The sequence below is a fragment of the Lepisma saccharinum genome, chromosome 18 (genome assembly GCF_977018435.1).
Source record: "Lepisma saccharinum chromosome 18, izLepSacc3.1, whole genome shotgun sequence".
Classification (NCBI taxonomy): Eukaryota; Metazoa; Arthropoda; class Insecta; order Zygentoma; family Lepismatidae; genus Lepisma; species Lepisma saccharinum.
In genome coordinates this window covers 16,115,497-16,137,954 of record NC_139246.1, presented here as the reverse complement: position 1 = coordinate 16,137,954, position 22,458 = coordinate 16,115,497, and the positions used below count along the sequence as shown (strand labels likewise).

The window sequence follows — 22,458 nt, the reverse complement described above, 5'->3', positions numbered from 1 at the left end:
GAGTGGTTAGCACAACGCACTATATGTCAGGGGTCCCGGATTCTAGATCGTTTCGGACATGGATGTTTCTGTTTGTTCCAATGAGAATACAGAAAACAGAAAATTGGCATACGTGAAATTTAGAAGGTGTGAATAATGAGGATACTACCACATAGGGTATTCCCTAAAAAAAGAAGTCGTTAGGGTGCCGGGACCCCTGGCTTTGTAGTGAGATGTGCTAACCACTATGCCACATAGGCCAGCAGTATCTGGATTGACTTACATGTTATGAAACTATTCTAGTTAGTTCAAAGAATATAAATTGTTTAACAAAAGGTTTCTTTATATTGCCAAATGCAAGAAATTTGAATCCATGTTGCATGAAATTCAAAACTAAAACAAAAAAGTGTCAATATAAAATGACCAAGTTCTACACACTGTTTCCAAAATGCTACTTAATATAATGAAATTTACATTTTGTCAATTAAAGATAAAAATGCCCTTACTTTGATGTACCATGTTCGGAACAAAACCAGGCATACCAGGTAGTTTTGCTAAAAAGAAAAATTAATTGATTTATTGATTGAATTACAAATTTTGGGTGCATCAGCACTTAGGCTAATTTGCACCTGTCACATTATACGTGGGTCTAGCATCTTACCATAAATACAATAACATAATTGTAATGACAGAGAACTAAAATGTTCTTATTCGAGTTAAAATTGAAGGCTGTAAAGGATAACTCAGCACAAGTAAAGACAAACCACAGGACAACACACACACATAGGCCCACGAGGATTATACTGGCTGTAGGTCCAGATGTCAAAGCCTCGTCGGTTTGCAAAATGTAGTGCAGGGTGTACTACATGGATGTGAGGTTGACAATTTAGTGTACTAGATGGAAGTGATGTTGACAATTGGGTGTACTACATGGAAGTGAGGTTGACAATTGGGTGTACTACATGGAAGTGAGGTTGACAATTGGGTGTACTAAATGGAAGTGAGGTTGACAATTGGGTGTACTACATGGAAGTGAGGTTGACAATTGGGTGTACTACATGGAAGTGAGGTTGACAATTGGGTGTACTACATGCAAGTGAGGTTGACAATTGGGTGTACTATATGGAAGTGAGGTTGACAATTTGGTGTACTATATGGAAGTGAGGTTGACAATTGGGTGTACTAAATGGAAGTGAGGTTGACAAATGGGTCTACATGGTATGGTCAACCCTTGGAGCCAAAAAAAGAAAAATAGAATAAGATCAATTTACACAAAAGAGGGCATTTTATAAATAAACACACACATTCTATTCATCTCTTTTGACAATTCATACCTGCAGCATGATTCAGTTTGGTAGGTCCACACATGCAAACATCTAGAAGTTGTTAGTTTTGCATCTCTAATTATCAATACTGCCCACAGATGGTACTCATTGCTACTTCCTTGGGCTGTACAAAAATTGCACTTAGCAATAATCTCTTTTCTTTTACTCCTTCAATGTGTTTTCTTACCAACACTGCACATAGCTATGCAATATTTTTTTATTTATATAGGGATGTCACAAAATACATATAACTGATGTCTGGATTTCAAATTATCCAATATGCATTTCAGGTAATTTGGATATTGGATAATTCAAATAGTACAGGTTTGATGAAGGATTTGTAGAAAATCTGTACAGTAAAATACAAACATGATGAATAAAAGAACATGGAGGTAGCTCATAAAATAGATATATGATAAAACTGTCTGGATAATGCACATGTTTGGATATCCATACATTTAAGATAATCCAGATATCTGGATATTGGATATCCAGATAATTTGGATAATCAAAGTGTCCAGATATTCTGATAATTTGGATATCCAGATAATAATTATATTTGGATAATTTAAATTCAAATAGAAAATTATCCAATATCCGGATAATATTCTATCTGGATTTGGCTATCCCTAATTTATATGGATGCACTTTCAAGCTTTCTGCAGTACTTTAATACCAGACAAATGTCTTCACTATTCACAATACCCCTAAGACTGCAGGCAATGATGACCACATTTTCGTATATATGTTGCAGCTTCTGTGAAGAAGGAAAACCCATCGAAGTGGAGTCAGGTCAAATAGAAGATTATGTAAAGAAATTCATCTTGTAAGATGAAGTGAGACGACATGGCAGTGCAAGTGTAGAATTTATTTCGATCTCTCTAAATAGTTATATGCTGTAAAAATATAAATTTTTTGCAATAAATGTAAAATTTGATGTCAATGTACAGAGTGGTCTTATTGCTATTAAGTATTATGTGAGTGTAATATATGTGTAGTGAACAGTGCCTTTAGACAGAAGGAACTGGCACCACTGTTAATGTGAACATGGGCAACAGTGAATGGTCCTTGTAGCTATTGTCTTTGCTTGTAACCTTGTTAGTTCATGTTACACTTCTTATAAGACGTAAACGAGTTACTAAAGATATATCTGTGAAACTTACTTGTAAATGTTCTATTAATTTCAGTGGCCTCTGCCACCATCCACTTGGGAAATCGATGCTTCACTGCTAGGTTGACTTCCGGTTCCTGTTGTTGTTTCCTCAACTACCACTAGGGGTGCTGGTGTAGCCATTTTGTTTGTTGCGAGTGATGGGTTTGAGCTGTTGTAATAGCGGGAGCGAAACATGATGAGCCTGACCGCTGTCAATATTCAGTTCATGTGGAAAGTGTATAATTGCATGCATCTCTTTGATTTTGGTGTTGATTAGGGTGTGTGATGTGTACCTAACTGATGGTGACAGAGGCCACCGAAATTAATAGAACATTTACAAGTAACTTTCGCGGATATATCTTTAGTAACTCACTTACGTCTTATATTATCAACCACATTGTTTATTGCCCTCAACATGAATTACACTTCTTGTTATACAATAAAGTACATTGTTTAAGTTAACATTAGTCTTAATAATAATACAAACGAGATAGTGAAGTACTGGAAAAGGTGCTTAGAAGAGGACATTTAAATTGAAGTTGAAAGGAAATATCAGCAGTGAAAATTTGGAGGAAAATGGGTTAAAATAAATCTAAAAATAGTAAAATGATTCACATTAAAATACCAGTTAATGTATGTCAATATAAATATCTGATATTTAGTTACCATCACAGTATGGTGTTTTTTATATAATGTAGAAATAATCTGAGAGAGAGTCAGTTTGTCTATCCATCTGTCAGTCAGTCCTCTCTTTCTTTATCTTTTTTTTTACATAGTACCACAATCTCAGCTGGTGCTAAGTATTCCTAGACTTCTGTTTACTCCATACTTTTGAAACCATGGTAACAAATGTACATATAGAAATAACAATTCATGTAAGAAATCATACCAATTTCAGCAAATCCTATAAAACTATTGTTGTCTTGAAATTATGATGGATATTAATTTCATCAATTTGTAATTTTGAATCACATATTTCATATTTAAAAACGTCCTTTATATATTCTAATTCTAATTATAATTATATATTCTATTATAATTATATTTTAATTATAAGTCTAAAAAATCAACTTACAGAGAAAGCTTTCAAGATTGCCACCTGAAAGAATGAAAACGGGATAAATTGGAATGTATATTTATCTAGAAAAAAGTGATTTAATTGGCTGAGAAATGTATGTTGAATGTCATTATGTGAGGTGAGCTAAGTTCTATTTGAGAGTTTAAGAATTAAGCAGGGAGTCACTGCGAAGGACGTATTTAAGGTGGGTCCAGACTCCCTAAAAGACTTACTAAGTACAAAACTTAAATAATAAAAATGATGAAATAATAAAATAACTAAAATTAAATAATGAAAATATACTTGTTTAATCGAGAGTTATTTATTTCCACCTAACTTATTGGAAGGCAAGGATTATATTGTGATCATACAACTTTGAATGACATTACCAAAAAAGATTTATGCAACATTCATAAAATATCACCAGAAACTTTACTATTCATAAACTGGATCTAACATCCTTTTTCTATAGTCAATATATATTAATTTCTTTATCTAATTGACATTAATTTCTTTGCCTGGGTAGTTGTTGTTATTATTTTTTTTACAAATTTTGCTGATCTTATCTACACATAAGCTAGATAATGAATACATGCTATTATATCACTATTCTTATACTATCCTTTTACCCATTCATGTAATAAAAATATAATATTAATTAATTGGAATATTTTAATTAATACTATTTTAATATAATATAATTATTTTAGTTTAAACAACAACAACAATAATAATAATAATAGTAATAATAATAATATATTAGGGATGGGACCGATTAATCGGTACTCTATCGGTATCGGTCAACATAAGCATATCGGTGTATCAGTAAAATTACCGATTGTTTTACCGATCTGATATATTGATAAATATCTGATAATTTACTGCAAAAATTCTGCCATTTTGTTGCAATTATTATGGATAATCTCCATGCCCTTATTTCTAAAAAAGTAAATGTCTAAATATGCAATTTCTTTTTCACTGCAGTCACCTTGAAACACACATTTATTAAGGAGGTCAATGAACCTTTCAGGTTCTTCAAGGACCATTTCTAATTTTATATCGAATCGGTATCGGTAAATTTTATACCGTTACTTTATCGGTATCAGCCAAAATTTCATATCGGCCCATCCCTACTAGATATGTGCCTGGTCACTGCATAAAATCTCACTCCTCGTTAACATCCACTTTGTTAATGGAAATGAGCCTTTCATATGCCAGATTAGCTGGTTGAAAAAATTCACAAGAGCAGTGTTTAAAGAACCTCTAGACATGGGAGACTGGCAAATCAGAGACAGTAGTTCAATGATGTCAAGTCCCTTAACAAGCATGGTGGAAGCACTGAGCTACAGTATGCCATGTTCACCTGTATTCAACATGACTTATTGCATGATGCTAACCTAACCTAACCCAACATATTTACCTAACTTCATGAGACTATGTGTCTTAGACTATGGTTTAGCAATCTATGAGTCACGCACATTGAGTGGTCAACTTTTGATCCCATGTTCGAGACCCAGCCTAGGCTTATGAGTCTCTCTTCATTCATTTTATCTAATCATGATTCATTCTCAAAGTCATAAACAGCCAAATGTGGCTTATGAGTATCTCTTCATTCATTTTATCTAATCATGATTCATTCTCAAAGTCATAATTAGCCAAATGTGGCTTATGAGTATCTCTTCATTCATTTTATCTAATCACGATTCATTCTGAAAGTCATAATTAGCCAAATGTGGCTTATGAGTATCTCTTCATTCATTTCATCTAATCATGATTCATTCTGAAAGTCATAATTAGCCAGAAGTGGCTTATGAGTATCTCTTCATTCATTTTATCTAATCATGATTCATTCTGAAAGTCATAATTAGCCAAAAGTGGCTTATGAGTATCTCTACATTAATTTTATCTAATCATGATTAATTCTCAAAGTCATAATTAGCCAAATGTGGCTTATGAGTATCTCTTCATTCATTTTATCTAATCACGATTCATTCTGAAAGTCATAATTAGCCAAATGTGGCTTATGAGTATCTCTTCATTCATTTCATCTAATCATGATTCATTCTGAAAGTCATAATTAGCCAGAAGTGGCTTATGAGTATCTCTTCATTCATTTTATCTAATCATGATTCATTCTGAAAGTCATAATTAGCCAAAAGTGGCTTATGAGTATCTCTACATTAATTTTATCTAATCATGATTAATTCTCAAAGTCATAATTAGCCAAATGTGACTTATGAGTATCTCTTCAATCATTTTATCTAATCATGATTCATTCTCAAAGTCATAATTAGCCAAATGTGGCTTATGAGTATCTCTTCATTCATTTTATCTAATCATGATTCATTCTGAAAGTCATAATTAGCCAAAAGTGGCTTATTGGTATCTCTACATTCATTTTATCTAATCATGATTTATTCTCAAAGTCATAATTAGCCAAATCTGGCTTATGAGTATCTCTTCCAGGCCCGCAGCCAGAATTGATCTCCAGGGGGGGGTTCACGGGTTATCAGGGGCTTTGTAAATCAAGTCAATTTTTCAAAAGTTTAACAGTGTTAAATGAAGGTAAATTATGTGTGTGGTGGGGAAGGGGTCATTTAGTTATATACTAAAGTTTAGAAATATCACACATACTACATTTTTCTACTATATCTTTTACAATATCACTTGAAGTATTAATTGGCTGCTACTGAAATCATCCCTCACACACTCCATACTACGTTTGACGATACAGATATTTATATTACACAAGAAAAGATGGACAATATTCAATCATAGTGCCTACCATACATTCCACTCCTCAACCGAAACAACAACGATATCGTGGAAGATATAGTGCAGAGGGACACGGATCCACCAACAATATCCGACATAAAGGTACCGCTTCTGTTGTACGCAGACGATCTGGTACTGATTTCGAACACAACAGCAGGTCTACAGAACAGTCGCGAGTAAATATCAAGAAGACCAAAATAATGGTATTTAAGAATGGGTATTGATTTGGTAAGGATGAACAATGGAAATACGGAGGGACAAGTGTCAATAGGGTGAAACAGTATGATTATTTAGGCATGGTGATGACAATGGCGGGCAGGTGGGCAAGGCACGTACACAGGAATAAATGTAATGCAATGTTTGCGTTGGAAAAAACAAGAAAAATAAAATACAAAGTACCAAATATACCATTTAAAATTCTGGAGGGGGTCTACGAGACCACAGTTAAGGCAACACTGTTCTATGGCATCGAACCATGGGTCTGGGAGGGAGGGGAAACCGTAAACGTCGTTCAGTCTAGATTCCTAAACAAGGGCTAGAAGTAGGGAGGGGTATGACAACATGTGAGGCACTTAGGGAAATGGGAAAATTAAGAGAGGATGTGGATGCCAAAATGAGGAGCATTAAATACTGGGCAAAACTGATCACCAGGGAGGGGGGAAATTTGAAGAAACTCTGTGTACAATCACAGATAAGGGGTGGTAATGGGAGGCAATGGGTAGCAAAAATAAAGACGGAATTATACAGTATAGGGCTGGGATGGGTGTGGGAAGAGGGAATAGAGGGGAAAATTGATATGCAGATGCTAGGGGCCATACTACGTGCCAGACTGGAAGACATTAAGATACAGAAACTTTTGGCAGAATGCGACACAAAAATATTGTTAAAATCAGCGAAAATAGTGGATACGGATCGAGAATGGGGAGGGAGGAACTACATGGATTTGTGTGGGGCGAAAGAAAGGTCAGAATTGGCCTGGTTCAGACTGGGGTGATGGGCACAATTTAAACTAAAACGGGAGGACGGCAGCGTAGAATGTCCGCTATGCGGAGAAGACGAGATGAAATTTCACATTCTCCTCCAGTGCAAAGAAACTAGGGAGGCAAGACAAAAATATATCAGGAAAATAAATGAAGCTAACATTGAGAATATAATGACAAGTGTTATTAGGAGGGAGAGACTGAGAGAGGGAAGGCGCAAATAAGGAATCTGAGAACTATCCTACACAATGCCTGGGTAAAGAGAGCAAAGAAGCTCAGTGGGATAGCGAACATGTGTGAAACGGGGTGAGGCTACTAAATAAATAAATTAATAAATGTGAGAAAATTTAGGAATCACTCAGGTAACAGTGCAAGTGTAGTGAAAGAGTTGAAATTAAATAGTGTTTGTGAACTCCCAAGCAGTGTGAATGTGGAAGTAGACTGAGAGGAGGAAGGGTGTAGGAAAATTATACTAAAACACTTTTTCATCCTTGTATGGTATGCACAGCTGTAAAGACTCATACTGGAAATAAATTCTATTCTATTCTATTCCCAAAACTTGGGAGCTGTTAACCTTTGATGCAGATGCAGAGGGAATTTGCATGATTACATCAAAGTCACAGATTTCTGTATAAATGGGAGATCGCAACAGGGGCAATGAAGGTACAGATAGAAACTTTCTGAAGTCTAGAGAGGAGAATCTCCTAAATACTTGCCGCTACTTAAGACTTTTTATAAATAAGATGAACGAATGTAATAGCTACTGTTCATGCACCCTGAATTTATCTTTCACCAAAGTTGTGAGCAAAATAATTTCTTGCTGTCTACATTTTCACTTTTCACTGCAAACAAATTACACAAAATAGTTTTACCTAATGTCAAGGGAGGTGGCTGACCTCAGTGAGCTGAGCCCCCCCCCCCCACTGACCCCTGCCTGGCTACGGGCCTGAGTATATTTATACCTGGATACTGTGGTTGTCCTAAAACTCCTGTAGCATGCATTGGAGATTCATCTGAAGAAGAAAAGAAATGAAAACATAACTGATTCTGCACATAAATTACATTGATCCTATATATATACACAAAAACATCCAAAGGTAATGACATAGTATAACAGTCGTATAACTGTTTGTTTCTTAAATATATTAAGTTTTCACTCATATAAGGGACAACAGTATAAAGGAATATTACTAAACACTATTTTTTTTCTTAACAAGTTACATAATATTTTGATTCTTTTGGTTGCTCTAATATTATACAATTTGAAAAATCTGGAAAAAATAATTCATGTAGATACATTAGCATATAACTCCTGTAGTATGCATTGGAGATTCATCTAAAGAATAAAAGAAATGAAAACATAATTGATTCTACATATACACACAATAAACATCCAAAGTTAATGACATAGTTCATCAATGAGGTTTATAACAGTCGTATGACTGTTGTCTGTTTCTTAAATATCTCTAGTTTACACTCATCTAACTAAGGTCCAACAGTATGAAGAAATATTACTGAACACTATTTTCTTCTCAACCCTTTCGGGGCGGAGCCTCCAGATGACAAAAGTAACTGAAGGACGGTTGAAGAATATTTCGGCAAACACATATCTTCGAAATAAATGTTTAATAAACAGGAAACCGAATTTAAAAAAAAAACTCTGAATCTTTTTTGCTTTAATCTCCAAGCATCCACCTCACATCTGCTGTCATTGCAGGGTAGACTCTGACGTCATTGTCGTGTCGCCAGGCAGATTGTTAAAAGACACTACAAAAGCCCACGTGTTTTTCAAGGCTTTATAAGTTAAAGGGCTCTGTATTTCAAGATCTAAATAAGTGTCATTTCTACGAAGTAAATTTGGCTCTGAAAGGAAGGAAGGGATTAGAGCTTTGTTTGTCTTGTGTTTTCCACTTAACAACAGGTGGGGAAGTGGGAGGGGGAGAAACGTTTCTGTATAGCGTTATTTGAGAGTGCTTTTAATGGCATCTGTACAGCACAGGTGGCTACGGTCTTTGCGGGAGGGGAGAGGCATGGGTGAAATGTAATACGCACTTGCAGGCAAGGAGTTTGGCTGCACAAATCATTCTCTTGTTATTGGGCTTTGAACGTGAGTGCTTTTGATACCTTGTCCTGAGAAGAAAGAGTCTTTTGTGATGGCATCTCTTCGGCCAGGAGAAATTCGTGACTTGTTGGAGGAGGGGTTTGACACGGGGATGAAACAGAAATTGAAGATATACAGGGTGGTTCAGAAGATGATATACAGGGTGTGCCAGAAGATGATCGAGAAGAACCAGAAGAGAAAGGGGGGAAGATGAAGAAGAATTAGAGGATAATGAAGATAGTGGTGATGCGAGTGCAGTGCAGTGGGAGGAAGTGAAGAGGGGGATATACATCGGGGGAGGGGGGGGGGGCAAATGTTCTTCCTTTCTCTGGACAGCCAGGTGTAAGAGTTCATGCCCTTGCAAACAATCCTACTCCTTTTCAAGCTTTCAGTTTGGATCGATGGGCAAATTTCTGATATAGTTTCTGGTCAGTTGTGATAAACATTCTCCTCGACCTTGAGTTTCTTCTTCTTCTTCTTTTTTTAAAAAATACTATTTGTATTATCGTCTTGATAATATGTATTCGCCATTACATAACTTGGGGCAATCAGCAACAAGTGGCAGTTTGCCAAGATCGATGAAGCTACCGGACAGGAGCTAGCCAAAGTTTAGAAAAAAAAAACCAATCTATGTGTGTTGGTTCCAAAAATGGGTACACATCGACATGTATACCTTGCGAATGACAGCCTCGGAAATTTTGAATAAAACGAGCCCTCATTGGCATCTATCGTGTTATTACAAATTTAAAAAAAAAAAAAAAAAAACATTTTCCAACAAGTTACATTTTGCTTAAAATGAGCCCTGTTTTTGGGGAATTTCCATGCATGACGAATATATTTTATCATTCACCTAGAAAGGGTTAACAAGCTACATAAGATACTCTGGTTGCAGTAATACTATATAATTTGAAAAATCTGGTTAAAAAAAAAAAAATTTCATGTAGATACAGCAAATAATGAACTTATCTGATAATAATATATTCATACCTGGATACTGAGGTTGTCCTAAAACTCCTGTAGCATGCATTGGAGATACATCTGAAGAATAAAAGAAATTAAAACATAACTGATTCTGCACATCAATTACATTGATTCTACATATACAACAAAAACATCCAAAGGTAATGACATAGTTCATCAATGAGGTTCATAACCTGGCCCATAGCCAGAATTTGTCTCCAGGGGGGCTCACGGGTAATCAGAAGGGGGCTTTATAAATCCATTTTTGTAAAGTTTAACAGTGTTAAATGAAGGTAAATTATGTGTGTTGGAGGAGGAGGGTCATGCTCACTGAATTTATCATTCACCAAAGTTGTGAGCAAAATAATATCTGCTGTCTACATTTTCACTTTTTACTTCAAACAAATTACACAAAATAGTTCTACCTAATGTCAAGGGGGTTGACCTCAGTGCCAGAGGGGGCTGATGGTAGTTCCAGGGGGGCTCAGCCCCCCTGGCTCCTGCCTGGTTAAGGGCCCGATCTCTTCATTCATTTTATCTAATCATGATTCATTCTGAAAGTCATAATTAGCCAAAAGTGGCTTATTAGTATCTCTACATTCATTTTATTTAATCATGATTTATTCTCAAAATCATAATTAGCCAAATGTGGCTTATGAGTATCTCTACATTCATTTTATCTAATCATGATTTATTCTCAAAATCATAATTAGCCAAATGTGGCTCATGAGTATCACTTCATTCATTTTATCTAATCATGACTCAATCTCAAAGTCATAATAAGCCAAAAGTGGCTTATGAGTAACACTTCATTAATTTGATCTAATCATGATTCATTCTCAAAGTCATAATTAACCAGAGAAGGCTTACGAATATATCTTCATTTATTTGATCTAATCATGATTCATTCTCAAAGTCTTAATTAGCCAAAAGTGGCTTATGAGTATCTCTTCATTCATTTTATCTAATCATGATTCATTCTCAAAGTCTTAATTAGCCAAAAGTGGCTTATGAGTATCACTTCATTCATTTTATCTAATCACGATTCATTCTGAAAGTCATAATTAGCCAAATGTGGCTTATGAGTATCTCTTCATTCATTGTATCTAATCATGATTCATTCTGAAAGTCATAATTAGCCAAAAGTGGCTTATTAGTATCTCTACATTCATTTTATCTAATCATGATTTATTCTCAAAATCATAATTAGCCAAATGTGGCTTATGAGTATCACTTCATTCATTTTATCTAATCATGACTCAATCTCAAAGTCATAATAAGCCAAAAATGGCTTATGAGTAACACTTCATTAATTTTATCTAATTATGATTCATTCTCAAAGTCATAATTAGCCAGAAGAGGCTTATGAATATCTCTTCATTTATTTGATCTAATCATGATTCATTCTAAAGTCATAATCAGCCAAATGTGGCTTATGAGTATCTCTTCATTCATTTTATCTAATCATGATTCATTCTGAAAGTCAGAATTAGCCAAATGTGGCTTATGAGTATCTCTTGATTCATTTTATCTAATCATGATACATTCTGAAAGTCAGAATTAGCCAAAAGTGGCTTATGAGTATCACCTCATTCATTTTATCTAATCATGACTAAATCTCAAAGTCATAATTAGCCAAAAGTGGCTTATGAGTAACACTTCATTAATTTTATCTAATCATGATTCATTCTAAAAGTCATAATTAGTCAGAAGTGGCTTATGAGTATCTCTTCATTTATTTTATCTAATCATGATTCATTCTGAAAGTCATAATTAGCCAAAAGTGGCTTATTAGTATCTCTACATTCATTTTATCTAATCATGATTCATTCTGAAAGTCATAATTAGCCAAAAGTGGCTTATTAGTATCTCTACATTCATTTTATCTAATCATGATTTATTCTCAAAATCATAATTAGCCAAATGTGGCTTATGAGTATCTCTTCATTCATTTTATCTAATCATGATACATTCTGAAAGTCAGAATTAGCCAAAAGTGGCTTATGAGTATCACCTCATTCATTTTATCTAATCATGACTAAATCTCAAAGTCATAATTAGCCAAAAGTGGCTTATGAGTAACACTTCATTAATTTTATCTAATCATGATTCATTCTAAAAGTCATAATTAGTCAGAAGTGGCTTATGAGTATCTCTTCATTCATTTTATCTAATCATGATTCATTCTGAAAGTCATAATTAGCCAAAAGTGGCTTATTAGTATCTCTACATTCATTTTATCTAATCATGATTTATTCTCAAAATCATAATTAGCCAAATGTGGCTTATGAGTATCACTTCATTCATTTTATCTAATCATGACTCAATCTCAAAGTCATAATAAGCCAAAAATGGCTTATGAGTAACACTTCATTAATTTTATCTAATTATGATTCATTCTCAAAGTCATAATTAGCCAGAAGAAGCTTATGAATATCTCTTCATTTATTTGATCTAATCATGATTCATTCTAAAGTCATAATCAGCCAAATGTGGCTTATGAGTATCTCTTAATTCATTTTATCTAATCATGATACATTCTGAAAGTCAGAATTAGCCAAAAGTGGCTTATGAGTATCACCTCATTCATTTTATCTAATCATGACTAAATCTCAAAGTCATAATTAGCCAAAAGTGGCTTATGAGTAACACTTCATTAATTTTATCTAATCATGATTCATTCTAAAAGTCATAATTAGTCAGAAGTGGCTTATGAGTATCTCTTCATTTATTTTATCTAATCATGATTCATTCTCAAATTCATAATTAGACAAAAGTGGCACAGAAGAATTGCTTGAGTTTGAGTTTAATTTTGAGTCTGTAGATAGGCTAAACAGGACTGGATCTACAGTTTGAAGTGGGACCCAACCCACCATGTGCCCCTACCAGGTATTGAACTGGGGACCTCTTGATTAGAAGGCAATGACATTACCACTACAGCATTGAGGAGGCCATAGAGAAGCATTGCTAAATAACAAAAATGCAAATACAAAACATGATGGCTTGGATATCTACAAGTACTTTTTTCTTAGCTACTGACCATTTTTATACAAAAAATTTAATAGATGAAGCAAGAACTTAGTCACTGACCTCCTGCTGAACTGACTTCTGTAACGTTTCCTATTACAGCATCTCTAGCACTACCAGCTCCAGCACCATATCCAGCACCTGCACCTCCTCCAGTACCAGCACCAGCACCAGCTCCAGCACCTGCACCAGCACCAGCACCAGCACCTGCACCTGCTCCAGCTCCAGCACCAGCACCAGCACCAGCACCAGCACCAGCACCTGCTCCAGCACCAGCACCAGCTCCAGCACCAGCTCCAGCAATGGTACCAGAACCACTTCCTATTATTCCACCATTTAATTGTGCATTCCCAAATGGTATCCCCTCTGTAAAAATAACAAAAAGAAATGAACAATGGAACTAAATAAAATTCATTACTTAAGTAATTAAAAATTAGTTATCTGTATATTTTTCAATAAAATAAAATTTTGCAGCAATATATTTAATTTGAACATCAGTTACGAAAAAATTGCACCAATTGAAAATAGCTTATGTCACACAGAACTTATTGAAATGTTTGAAATTCATGGCTGAAACAGGAAACAACCTTCTTTGAGTACAGCGCTAGTGTTGCCAACTTGAAATAAAAAGAGACTGACATAAGTGACATTTCAAATATATTATCTACCTCTCTTGAGTAATTTGGGAGAGGGGCAGTAAGTGTCTTACACCCTGAAAGTTAACACTTATGATGAGCTCTACCAACTAAGGTACCAGGGAAACCTCTGGTATCATTATAGTTCCCAATATTTATGTTTGTAATATAATACCTAAATGCAGCTGCAATTATTGCAGATTTTTAACTTAAGTGGAATAAGACACAAATAAAACAAAATATTAAAATGTTGCATTATAATCGCATCAATTTACTAAATGTATGTAAAAAATATTGTTCTTACTTCCTTGCATCATACTTGAAACAAAGTTTGGCACTCCTGGCAACTTAGCTGTGAACACAATATATAAAAAAATCAGGTATTGCCACATTAAACTTTCAGATTGAAGATAATGTAAATAATACAACACAAGAAAATTAGGTAATGATTGAAACAAAGTTAATCAAAATTTTAATAGTATGTGGAATTATGAGGCGCATGTCAAAAAAAGGGGTCGATAATTTTTCATGTGGGGTTGGCAACACTGATGAAGTTGAGCATGTTCAGGAGCATGCCCTAGTATTCTGTGCTTGCAACAGAGATAGAATCATCAGAGTGGGATTGCGTACGAGCGAATAGCAGTAAGGTGAAATAGCTGTTGTAATACAAAATCCCGCCAAACGTGAAGTGAGATCTGTCATACAATTTATGAACGCCAAAGGACAGAATGCAGCTGACATCTATCGGGAATTGTGTGCCATTTATGGACCGACAGTGATGAGTGAAGGGAAGGTCAGTCAATGGTGCAGAGAGTTTTGGGAAGGGCATTCAAATGTCCATGACGTCCATGTCCAAATGTCCATGTCCGGCAGAAGGCCTAGTGTTCAGACGGACGATCCGGAGGAATGCATTAACAAGAAAGTGCATTCCAATTGCCGGTTAACAATATCTGAACTCGCGAAAGAGTTTCCAGAAGTTTCTGCAAAAACAGTGCATCGAATTGTGACTGACAACCTGGGGTATTACAAACTGTGTGTGAGGTGGGTACCAAAAATGCTGACAGATGCTCACAAAGAGCAAAGAAGGACAGCTGCACGTGATTTTTTGGCCTGCTAGGGGGGAGGATGGGGATGACCTCTTTTCACACATAGTGACGGGGGATGAAACATGGATATCGTACGCCACTGGGGAGTCGAAGCAGCAGTCAATGCAATGGTGACACTCTGGTTCTCCTAAAGTGAAGAAATTCAAACAAACAACATCAGTTCACAAAATCATGACAACCGTGTTTTGGGACCAAAAGGGTGTGATTTTTTTGGAATTCTTGGAACCAGGACGAACAATTACAGCAGAGGTGTATTGCGAAACACTGAATAATCTGCGATGTGCCATCCAAAATCGGCGGAGAAGAATGCTACGCTCTGGAATTTTTCTGATCCACGACAACGCCTGCCCACACACAGCTGCTCGTACTGTTGAGACAATTCAAAGATTTGGATGGAAACTATTCAATCATCCCCGACCTTGCCCCCAGCGATTTCTTTAATTTTCTTCACCTAAAAAAGTGGCTTGCATCGAAGCATTTCAACAACAGTGACGTGCTCAAGACATCAGTTCTGGACTGGCTGCACTCGCAGGCGGCAGTTTTTTATGCAGAGGGCATACGGAAACTTGTGCCACGCTATCAGAAATATCTGGAGGTTAATGATGACTACGTCAAAAAATAGCCAAGGTATGTACTTGTTTATCAATCACAATAAATTTCTTCTCCCATTATTTTCTTGTTTTTTAAAAAAATATCGGCCCTTTTTTTTTTTTACATGCACCTCGTATAATACAGTACTCTCTGAGTGAGATTATGTTCTACAAGAATTTTCCAACTACAATCAACGTGTAATAATTTTCATAGAAACATGTTGTAGCAGAGCACTATTAACATATTGTATATAAATTTAATACTGTTCTCATAATCCACACAGATGTGCACATCAATAAATAATAACCCTGGACTGCATTTTGCAAACTGTCGAGGCTCTGGCATCGGCTCTCAGAAAGTGTAATCTCCTGTAGGGCTCGTCATTCCTATATGTTTGTGAATGTCCCTTCATCCAACTCAAATTGAGGTGATAAGATAAGTTGGATGAAGGGACATACAACCATACATGGACGACACAACACGAGCCCTACAGGAAATTATACCGGCTATGAGTTCAGATGTCAGATCCTTATTAGTATTCAAAATGCAGTCCAGCATGTAAAACATGGAAATGAGGTTGATATTGTAGGTTGTATTATCAATAAACATTAAAGTGTATATTAGATTCAAGGGTTGATATACTACATAGTTTGTAGTCTGAGCAAAGCTGCACGGTTATCAATGTTCAACTGTTTTCTTCTCTCAATTTTTTGTTCAGCACTTGTGTTCATCCAAGCAAGCTGTTCTAAAAAAATTATCGGAATAGAAACTGCAATGTTTTACTCAATCCAACAAATATTTGGGTGCCTTCAGAAAGGGTCGTCCCTTAGACTTCGATTATCTGTAGTGGAACCATGAGCAAAACAACCTGCGCAGACCCGCGACTGCTGTGCACCGTACCCCCGCGAGTAGGGGTGCGGGAGAGTGGACCATGCTTCCTTATGGCCGGAGGTGGAGAAAAGAAGGGAAAGCTGCACGGGGACTTTTCGTCCCAAGGTTTTTTTTCCTTGTGGTCGATCTACAAGATACCCCACTGATGTTATAATGTCAGAATGATTGTGGTTTTAGTACTCACCATAATAATATGAGGAACGCTTGCAAATGTCGAATCAGATTACCTAGAGATCCTGATGCTATGATACAATGCATTGTTGTGCAATTTCATTATTTGATTTGATTTTGATTTGATTTGGTGTTTTAAGTCCACTTTATGCGCAGTAAGGCTAATCGGGACTGGACCTACAGTTTAAAGTGGAATCCGAACCACTTGTGCCTCCACCGGGTATCGAACCTGGGACCCCTTGATTACAAGGCAATGACGCTACCACTGCGCCATGGGGAGGCCCCGCAATTTCATTATGAATGTGCAAGAAAGCAGTACATTGTTGTTGAATGTTGTACTATGTCTCTGAGAATGAAGAAAATTCTGAGTGATTTATGAAAGGGTAGGTTGGAAATAGCTCTCTTTCCTGGCCATTTTGGAAAATTTCTCATTTAGATCTGCTTCATGTCTACGTGAAATTCGATTTTATGTATTTGAAGAGATCAAGATAAAAAATTTCAAATAGAGCAAAATGTAAAATCCAGAAACTTAAAATCAGGGTTAAAAAATTTCTGAAGAAAATGAGTATATTTTAAAGCCCTCAATATCACAGAATGTAATTGCACTAGTGTCAGGAAATAAGGATTACATGGTAAGTGAAAAAACAAAAAAAAAATCACAGTGCAAGGAAAAAAATTCAAATTGGACCATGTGCTCTTGTACCAGATGATATTCATCCTGCACAAACTATTACACAGAGAAATAATATCTATAAGATATAATCCTTAGTTATTTCTTTGTCTTGGGGTTGAAAATGTGGCACAGCTAATAAAAATGTCCAATCAAATCATTTTTTGATATCTACACACCAAAAATCACATGATCGTTTTTCTAAGAGGATTAAATGAAATAGGGTACAATGAACCATGTAAATTGTCAGCACTTATAAAATATCAAACTCATATCAATGCCTGCATGTTCAGTGGCAAGATCATAAGATGACCACCTAAGTTCCCAGGTTATAGCCCTAGCTTCTGAATGACCCTTCATCACTTTCATCTAATCATCACTGATCCTCATCATGGCAATTAGCCAAAAATGGCAAAAAAGTAATGCTAAATAACAAAATATACAAATGCAAATTATATCAGAAGTACAAAAAATATTTTGTAAATATTATAATAAATACATGAAATTGTAATAACAAAAATTTGAACATATTTTAAAAAATTGAAACAGATGCATACAAATTGCTAAAACCAAATATACTGATAAATGTATTGGTGTACTGAACAGTCAAATCTTGTTTGATAAATCACATCTACAAATATCACAACTAAAATGGTCCTCTAAAATAAATTTCCAATGCAAAATTTTCTAAAACTGTCTCAATATACTTCCTTACTACATGTAAGTGAATGTAGGTCTGCTTTTATTTAATGCATTCAAGTACATTAATATGTTTGCTTCATAGGCGTGTGCATGGGGGGGGGCAAGGAATGGCAAATGTCCCCTTAATCATGGACATCCGCAGATTTTTTCCATGGAGGTACAAGCAAGGGATTTTACCATGGGGCATATTATCTTGATAATAATGTTGCCCCATAAAAAAACCTCTCTTGAATTGAAATTATCGCATTCCTGCATCCCCATTATAATAATTAATGTGAATTATAATGACTGAAATCAAACTATACGTATGAAAATGTACTTTTAGGTTGAAATTCATTTTCTAAGGAAGAGATGTGACCATCCTTGCCCCCTGCCAGACGTCCATGCCCCTATATTATATTTTCACCTTGAATTAGGAAAGATAAATCTTATCGCCGTTATTAACCAATATAACACTCTTAAACAAAACAAAGTATTTTCAAGCCGATGAAAGTTCAAAGAAACTACAGGGAAAGGGGTGCAGTGGTGCAACCACAGGGTGACAGGGGGCATTGTCCCCCAACCTTGGATGGAAATCAATTTTCGGGGGCAAACATGGAAGGAAATGAAAGCAAGACTAGCAGAATCTAAGAGTAGCAGGACAAAAGCATACTAAGATGGAATTAGTTTTCACATCTTTCTTGCGTCATTTCTTCCAGACGGCCAAGATCTGCTGCAGGAGGGACACAAAGCTGCAATTGCCCCCCAGATTTCAAATTTTATACAAATAGAAATACATTTCGTAAATTTTTGTTGCTCGCAATATCTTCTTTTCTTGCAGTCTTGTCAAGTTCAGAGCTGTAGCTAGGGGTCCGCGGGAGTTGGCCCTGTACACTGAAGATCTAAATGAAAAAAAAAATGGCGCTCCATGAAAATTTTTGCACTGCCATATTAAATCAATATTGTTTTCATTTTGCAAAAATTTGGATCTGAAAACTTTCTTTCTCGCTTCGCTCCCAATTTGTTGTCTGTAATGCATTGTAAATTACCAGGGAGAGAAGTACTGCTGCTAAACGGATTTATCTTAAAAGCATGAACAATTGTTTGGAGGAAAAGAAGCATGCTCATTTGAGAGACAATTTATATGATTTTTGCTATTGGTTTGGTATGGAGCAGATGAATCGATTATGCATGTATGTATTATACAAGGTGGCGCAAAAGCCATCACCTTTTCTTAGCCTATAGCTTGTGTTTTTAAAATTAAACAAAGTAGGTTTTTTTGTGTTAAACTTTTATTGATACTTGTAAGTTATGTCCTCAATTTTTAAAGATAACATCAAATAAATTACCACCATTCGAATTATTGCAAATTTGGGTTCTTTTTATTGCATTTTCCAATAGTGTTGGAAAGAATCTGCAGGGAAATGTTTTCAATTTCATGCTGAATATTGTCCTTTAGTTGCTGTAACATCTCTGGGTTATTCACATAAACCAATGACTAAATATCCCCAAAAGAAAAAATCTGGAGTGGTTAAATCGACTGGCCATGGCAAATCACCAAAATGGGATATTACTCTACCTGGAAAAGTGTCACGCAAAATTGTCACACTTTCTCCACGTTGTTGTGGGGTATATGTATTCATTTTTGCACACAATAAATTTCGTGAGTATCTTCTATTTAACTGACAAAACACTACTGTGTGTGTGTGTGGGAGGGGGGTGTATATATGCACACACCCATCGATGCAATAAAACTTAAAGAGAGATAAAATTAGGTTTTACTTTCCCGACTGAACTTTCATCAAGGCTTTTGCCCCCCCCCCCCCCCCCCCTAAGCAGAGGGTCTGCGCACGCCTATGGTTCGCTTTGAGAATTAAATACTATATGACAAATAAAGGAATCTAATATGATTCTAAAATATACAATTAAAATACTTTTGTAATAATGTGGAAGTATTGCTTTTACATGTAAGTAAATATTTAGTCATGTTTCTATTAGTGATACACATACATACGAAATGAGCTAAAATTTTGCACCCCATGGAGCAAAAGTATGATGAATATTGACAGAGCTTCAATAACATCAATAGCTAATCATTCCTTTTTTTTTACATGTGAACTCTAATATGTATTTAAACATAATAGTTATAGTTGAACAAATATTTCTGGTGAAAATGATGTAATTATTGAATACTACTACTTACACAGGAAACTTGGAATAGAATTGCCTGAAATAAATATGACTACATTTGTAGTTGAAATTTACAAGTGAGTGGGTGGGGAAACGTGCCATAGGGATGATGTTACTTTCAATGTATATTTACAATTCGAATTCCAGTATGTACTAACTGATAAATTTTTGATTCGGATTACAGTGCCAATATCTAACAATATACTATTGATTGAATAAAAAAACTATGTATGAACCAATATGATATTTTTGGTTATACTGGAAAAACAGAGATATAACATTTACTGATACAGATAAAAAATATTCTAACAAATCCAAGATAAAATTGTAGATGTTCCTTGGAAGAACATGGACGGTTCATTTCCTTCTTAATTAATGTTATGTTAAGCAGCCGATTGCAAAGGATTTTGCCTTCATATAATAACTGTATATTTTGATGTTATAAATTGTTGTGGTCCAGTTGTTAGGGTGTCCAACTACCATGTGAGACCTGGGTTCAATTCCCAAGGTGGATGATCTCAAATGGGGATTTTTGCAATATTGTCCCTGCATAAAGTAGCTCTGGTATTTGCCCAGCTTAAAGTAAATGATTACCTGGAAGCAACCCTGCAGGTGTAAAGGCAGCTGGAGTGTGATGCTCATCACCTCTACAATGGACAAGATAGTGAATGTGTGGGGTCTACCTCCCTATACGTCTTATAGACAGGGTGAAATGAGCAAGGGGTAACTTTCCTTACCTATTCATACATATAAGCATATCCAGTGTCATGTAAAAGTATATTTAACGAGCACACATAAAATCATATAATTGATACTAAAATATTGCTACCAATTGTATATATATTTATTATACTGGGTGTTTCATAAATACTTGAGGGGTATTTATTGCAAGTAAAGTATTGAATTTACGTTTATGAAACCAGTCCAGAACAAACGAGGAACTCAGTTTTTTTAACACCTACAAATGTTCAATGTAAGCACCATGGGTGACACGGTATGCATCAACACGATAGTCTAGTTCTTGCAACACTCGCATCAACATGTTGATAGTGTCTATCGCTGCAATGATACGCTCCCTTAGGGCTGCGATATCACGCGGCATCGGTGAGATGAATACCCTGTTTTTGATTAAACTCCACAAAAAGAAATCACATGGTGTAAGGTCTCATGATCTTGGGGACCAAAACATTGCACAAAACACTGTGAGTGATGTGGGTAATTTGAGTGTCACCTAGTGGCAGGGATATGAATTTTCAACTTAATGAAACATGCATGCACAAACTGTTTGCATTCCTATCATGTTGATGCATGTCATGTCACCCATGGTGCATACATTGAACATATGAAGGGTACAGGCGAAAAACAATCAAAGTCCACTTCACTTTTGAGAGGAATTTAATGTGAAGTTGAAAAACAGTACAAAATGAAGCAGACAAAAGAAACGGGAATGGTTTTGTGGTAGGTACATCCTCAAGGTGTTTATGTAACAGCCTTGTTATTGTTACATTAACAATATACATTGCTCAGTCCAAAGAATTAATGGCAAAGTCACAAAGTGCACATATTTGTACATAAAAGCAATCAAAGTCCAGTTCACTCCCACCTGATTATAGCGAATATCAAGTTATACAATAAGTATCAGATGAGACAAAAAGAGGTGAATAATATAACAAGTGGAAGCAATCTCACGCTCCTACAACATTAGTCACCGTTGACAACAAACATGTAACCTTGAAAAGTAAAGGTGGGTCTGAACAGAATGTCTTCAGAGACTGTAGGTCATCATACTTTGCCCAAAAAAGTGGAATTAACCTCGAATACGCACTAGGTGGGTGCCCTGCAGTTGCTGTAGCAGAGTTTTTCTCAACAACCACTAACCAGTGTAGGTCGTCCGACTGGCAATAGTTCTTGAAGAGCTTCTGGCTACTTCCATTTCTCATACGTCTCTTATATTTAGTGGACATTTCTTTCTATAATGTTTACTTAGAAATGAAGTCCATAATTTGAAATGAGGGTCTTACACAACATCTTCTTATGTGCTCATTCCAATTGTCAGGGGTCTCAAAATGGACCTCTTGATTTATTAAGCCCATATCTTTATCGCATTCCTTGTAACTATGACCTCTGATGGGAAAAGTTACTCTCACTGAGTCAAATCTGTTGTAC

General features: G+C 35.6%; 1 protein-coding gene across 30 annotated transcripts in view; it reads right to left on the bottom strand.

The window, feature by feature from the left end:
- Nucleotides 1-22,458, bottom strand: part of LOC146002413 (uncharacterized) — a 562,931-nt gene that overhangs the window by 140,626 nt on the left and 399,847 nt on the right. For 28 of the 30 annotated variants that reach the window (XM_083140199.1, XM_083140200.1, XM_083140202.1 and 25 more), the window contains 7 exons: nucleotides 20,306-20,329; nucleotides 14,297-14,344; nucleotides 13,421-13,723; nucleotides 10,358-10,408; nucleotides 8,232-8,282; nucleotides 3,533-3,556; nucleotides 486-533 (listed from right to left, as the gene is read on the bottom strand). In XM_083140199.1, the coding sequence (XP_082996325.1) occupies nucleotides 486-533; nucleotides 3,533-3,556; nucleotides 8,232-8,282; nucleotides 10,358-10,408; nucleotides 13,421-13,723; nucleotides 14,297-14,344; nucleotides 20,306-20,329 (549 nt within the window). The remainder of the gene's footprint in view (nucleotides 1-485; nucleotides 534-3,532; nucleotides 3,557-8,231; nucleotides 8,283-10,357; nucleotides 10,409-13,420; nucleotides 13,724-14,296; nucleotides 14,345-20,305; nucleotides 20,330-22,458) is intronic. The other 2 variants (XM_083140205.1, XM_083140232.1) reach the window with 2 other exon arrangements.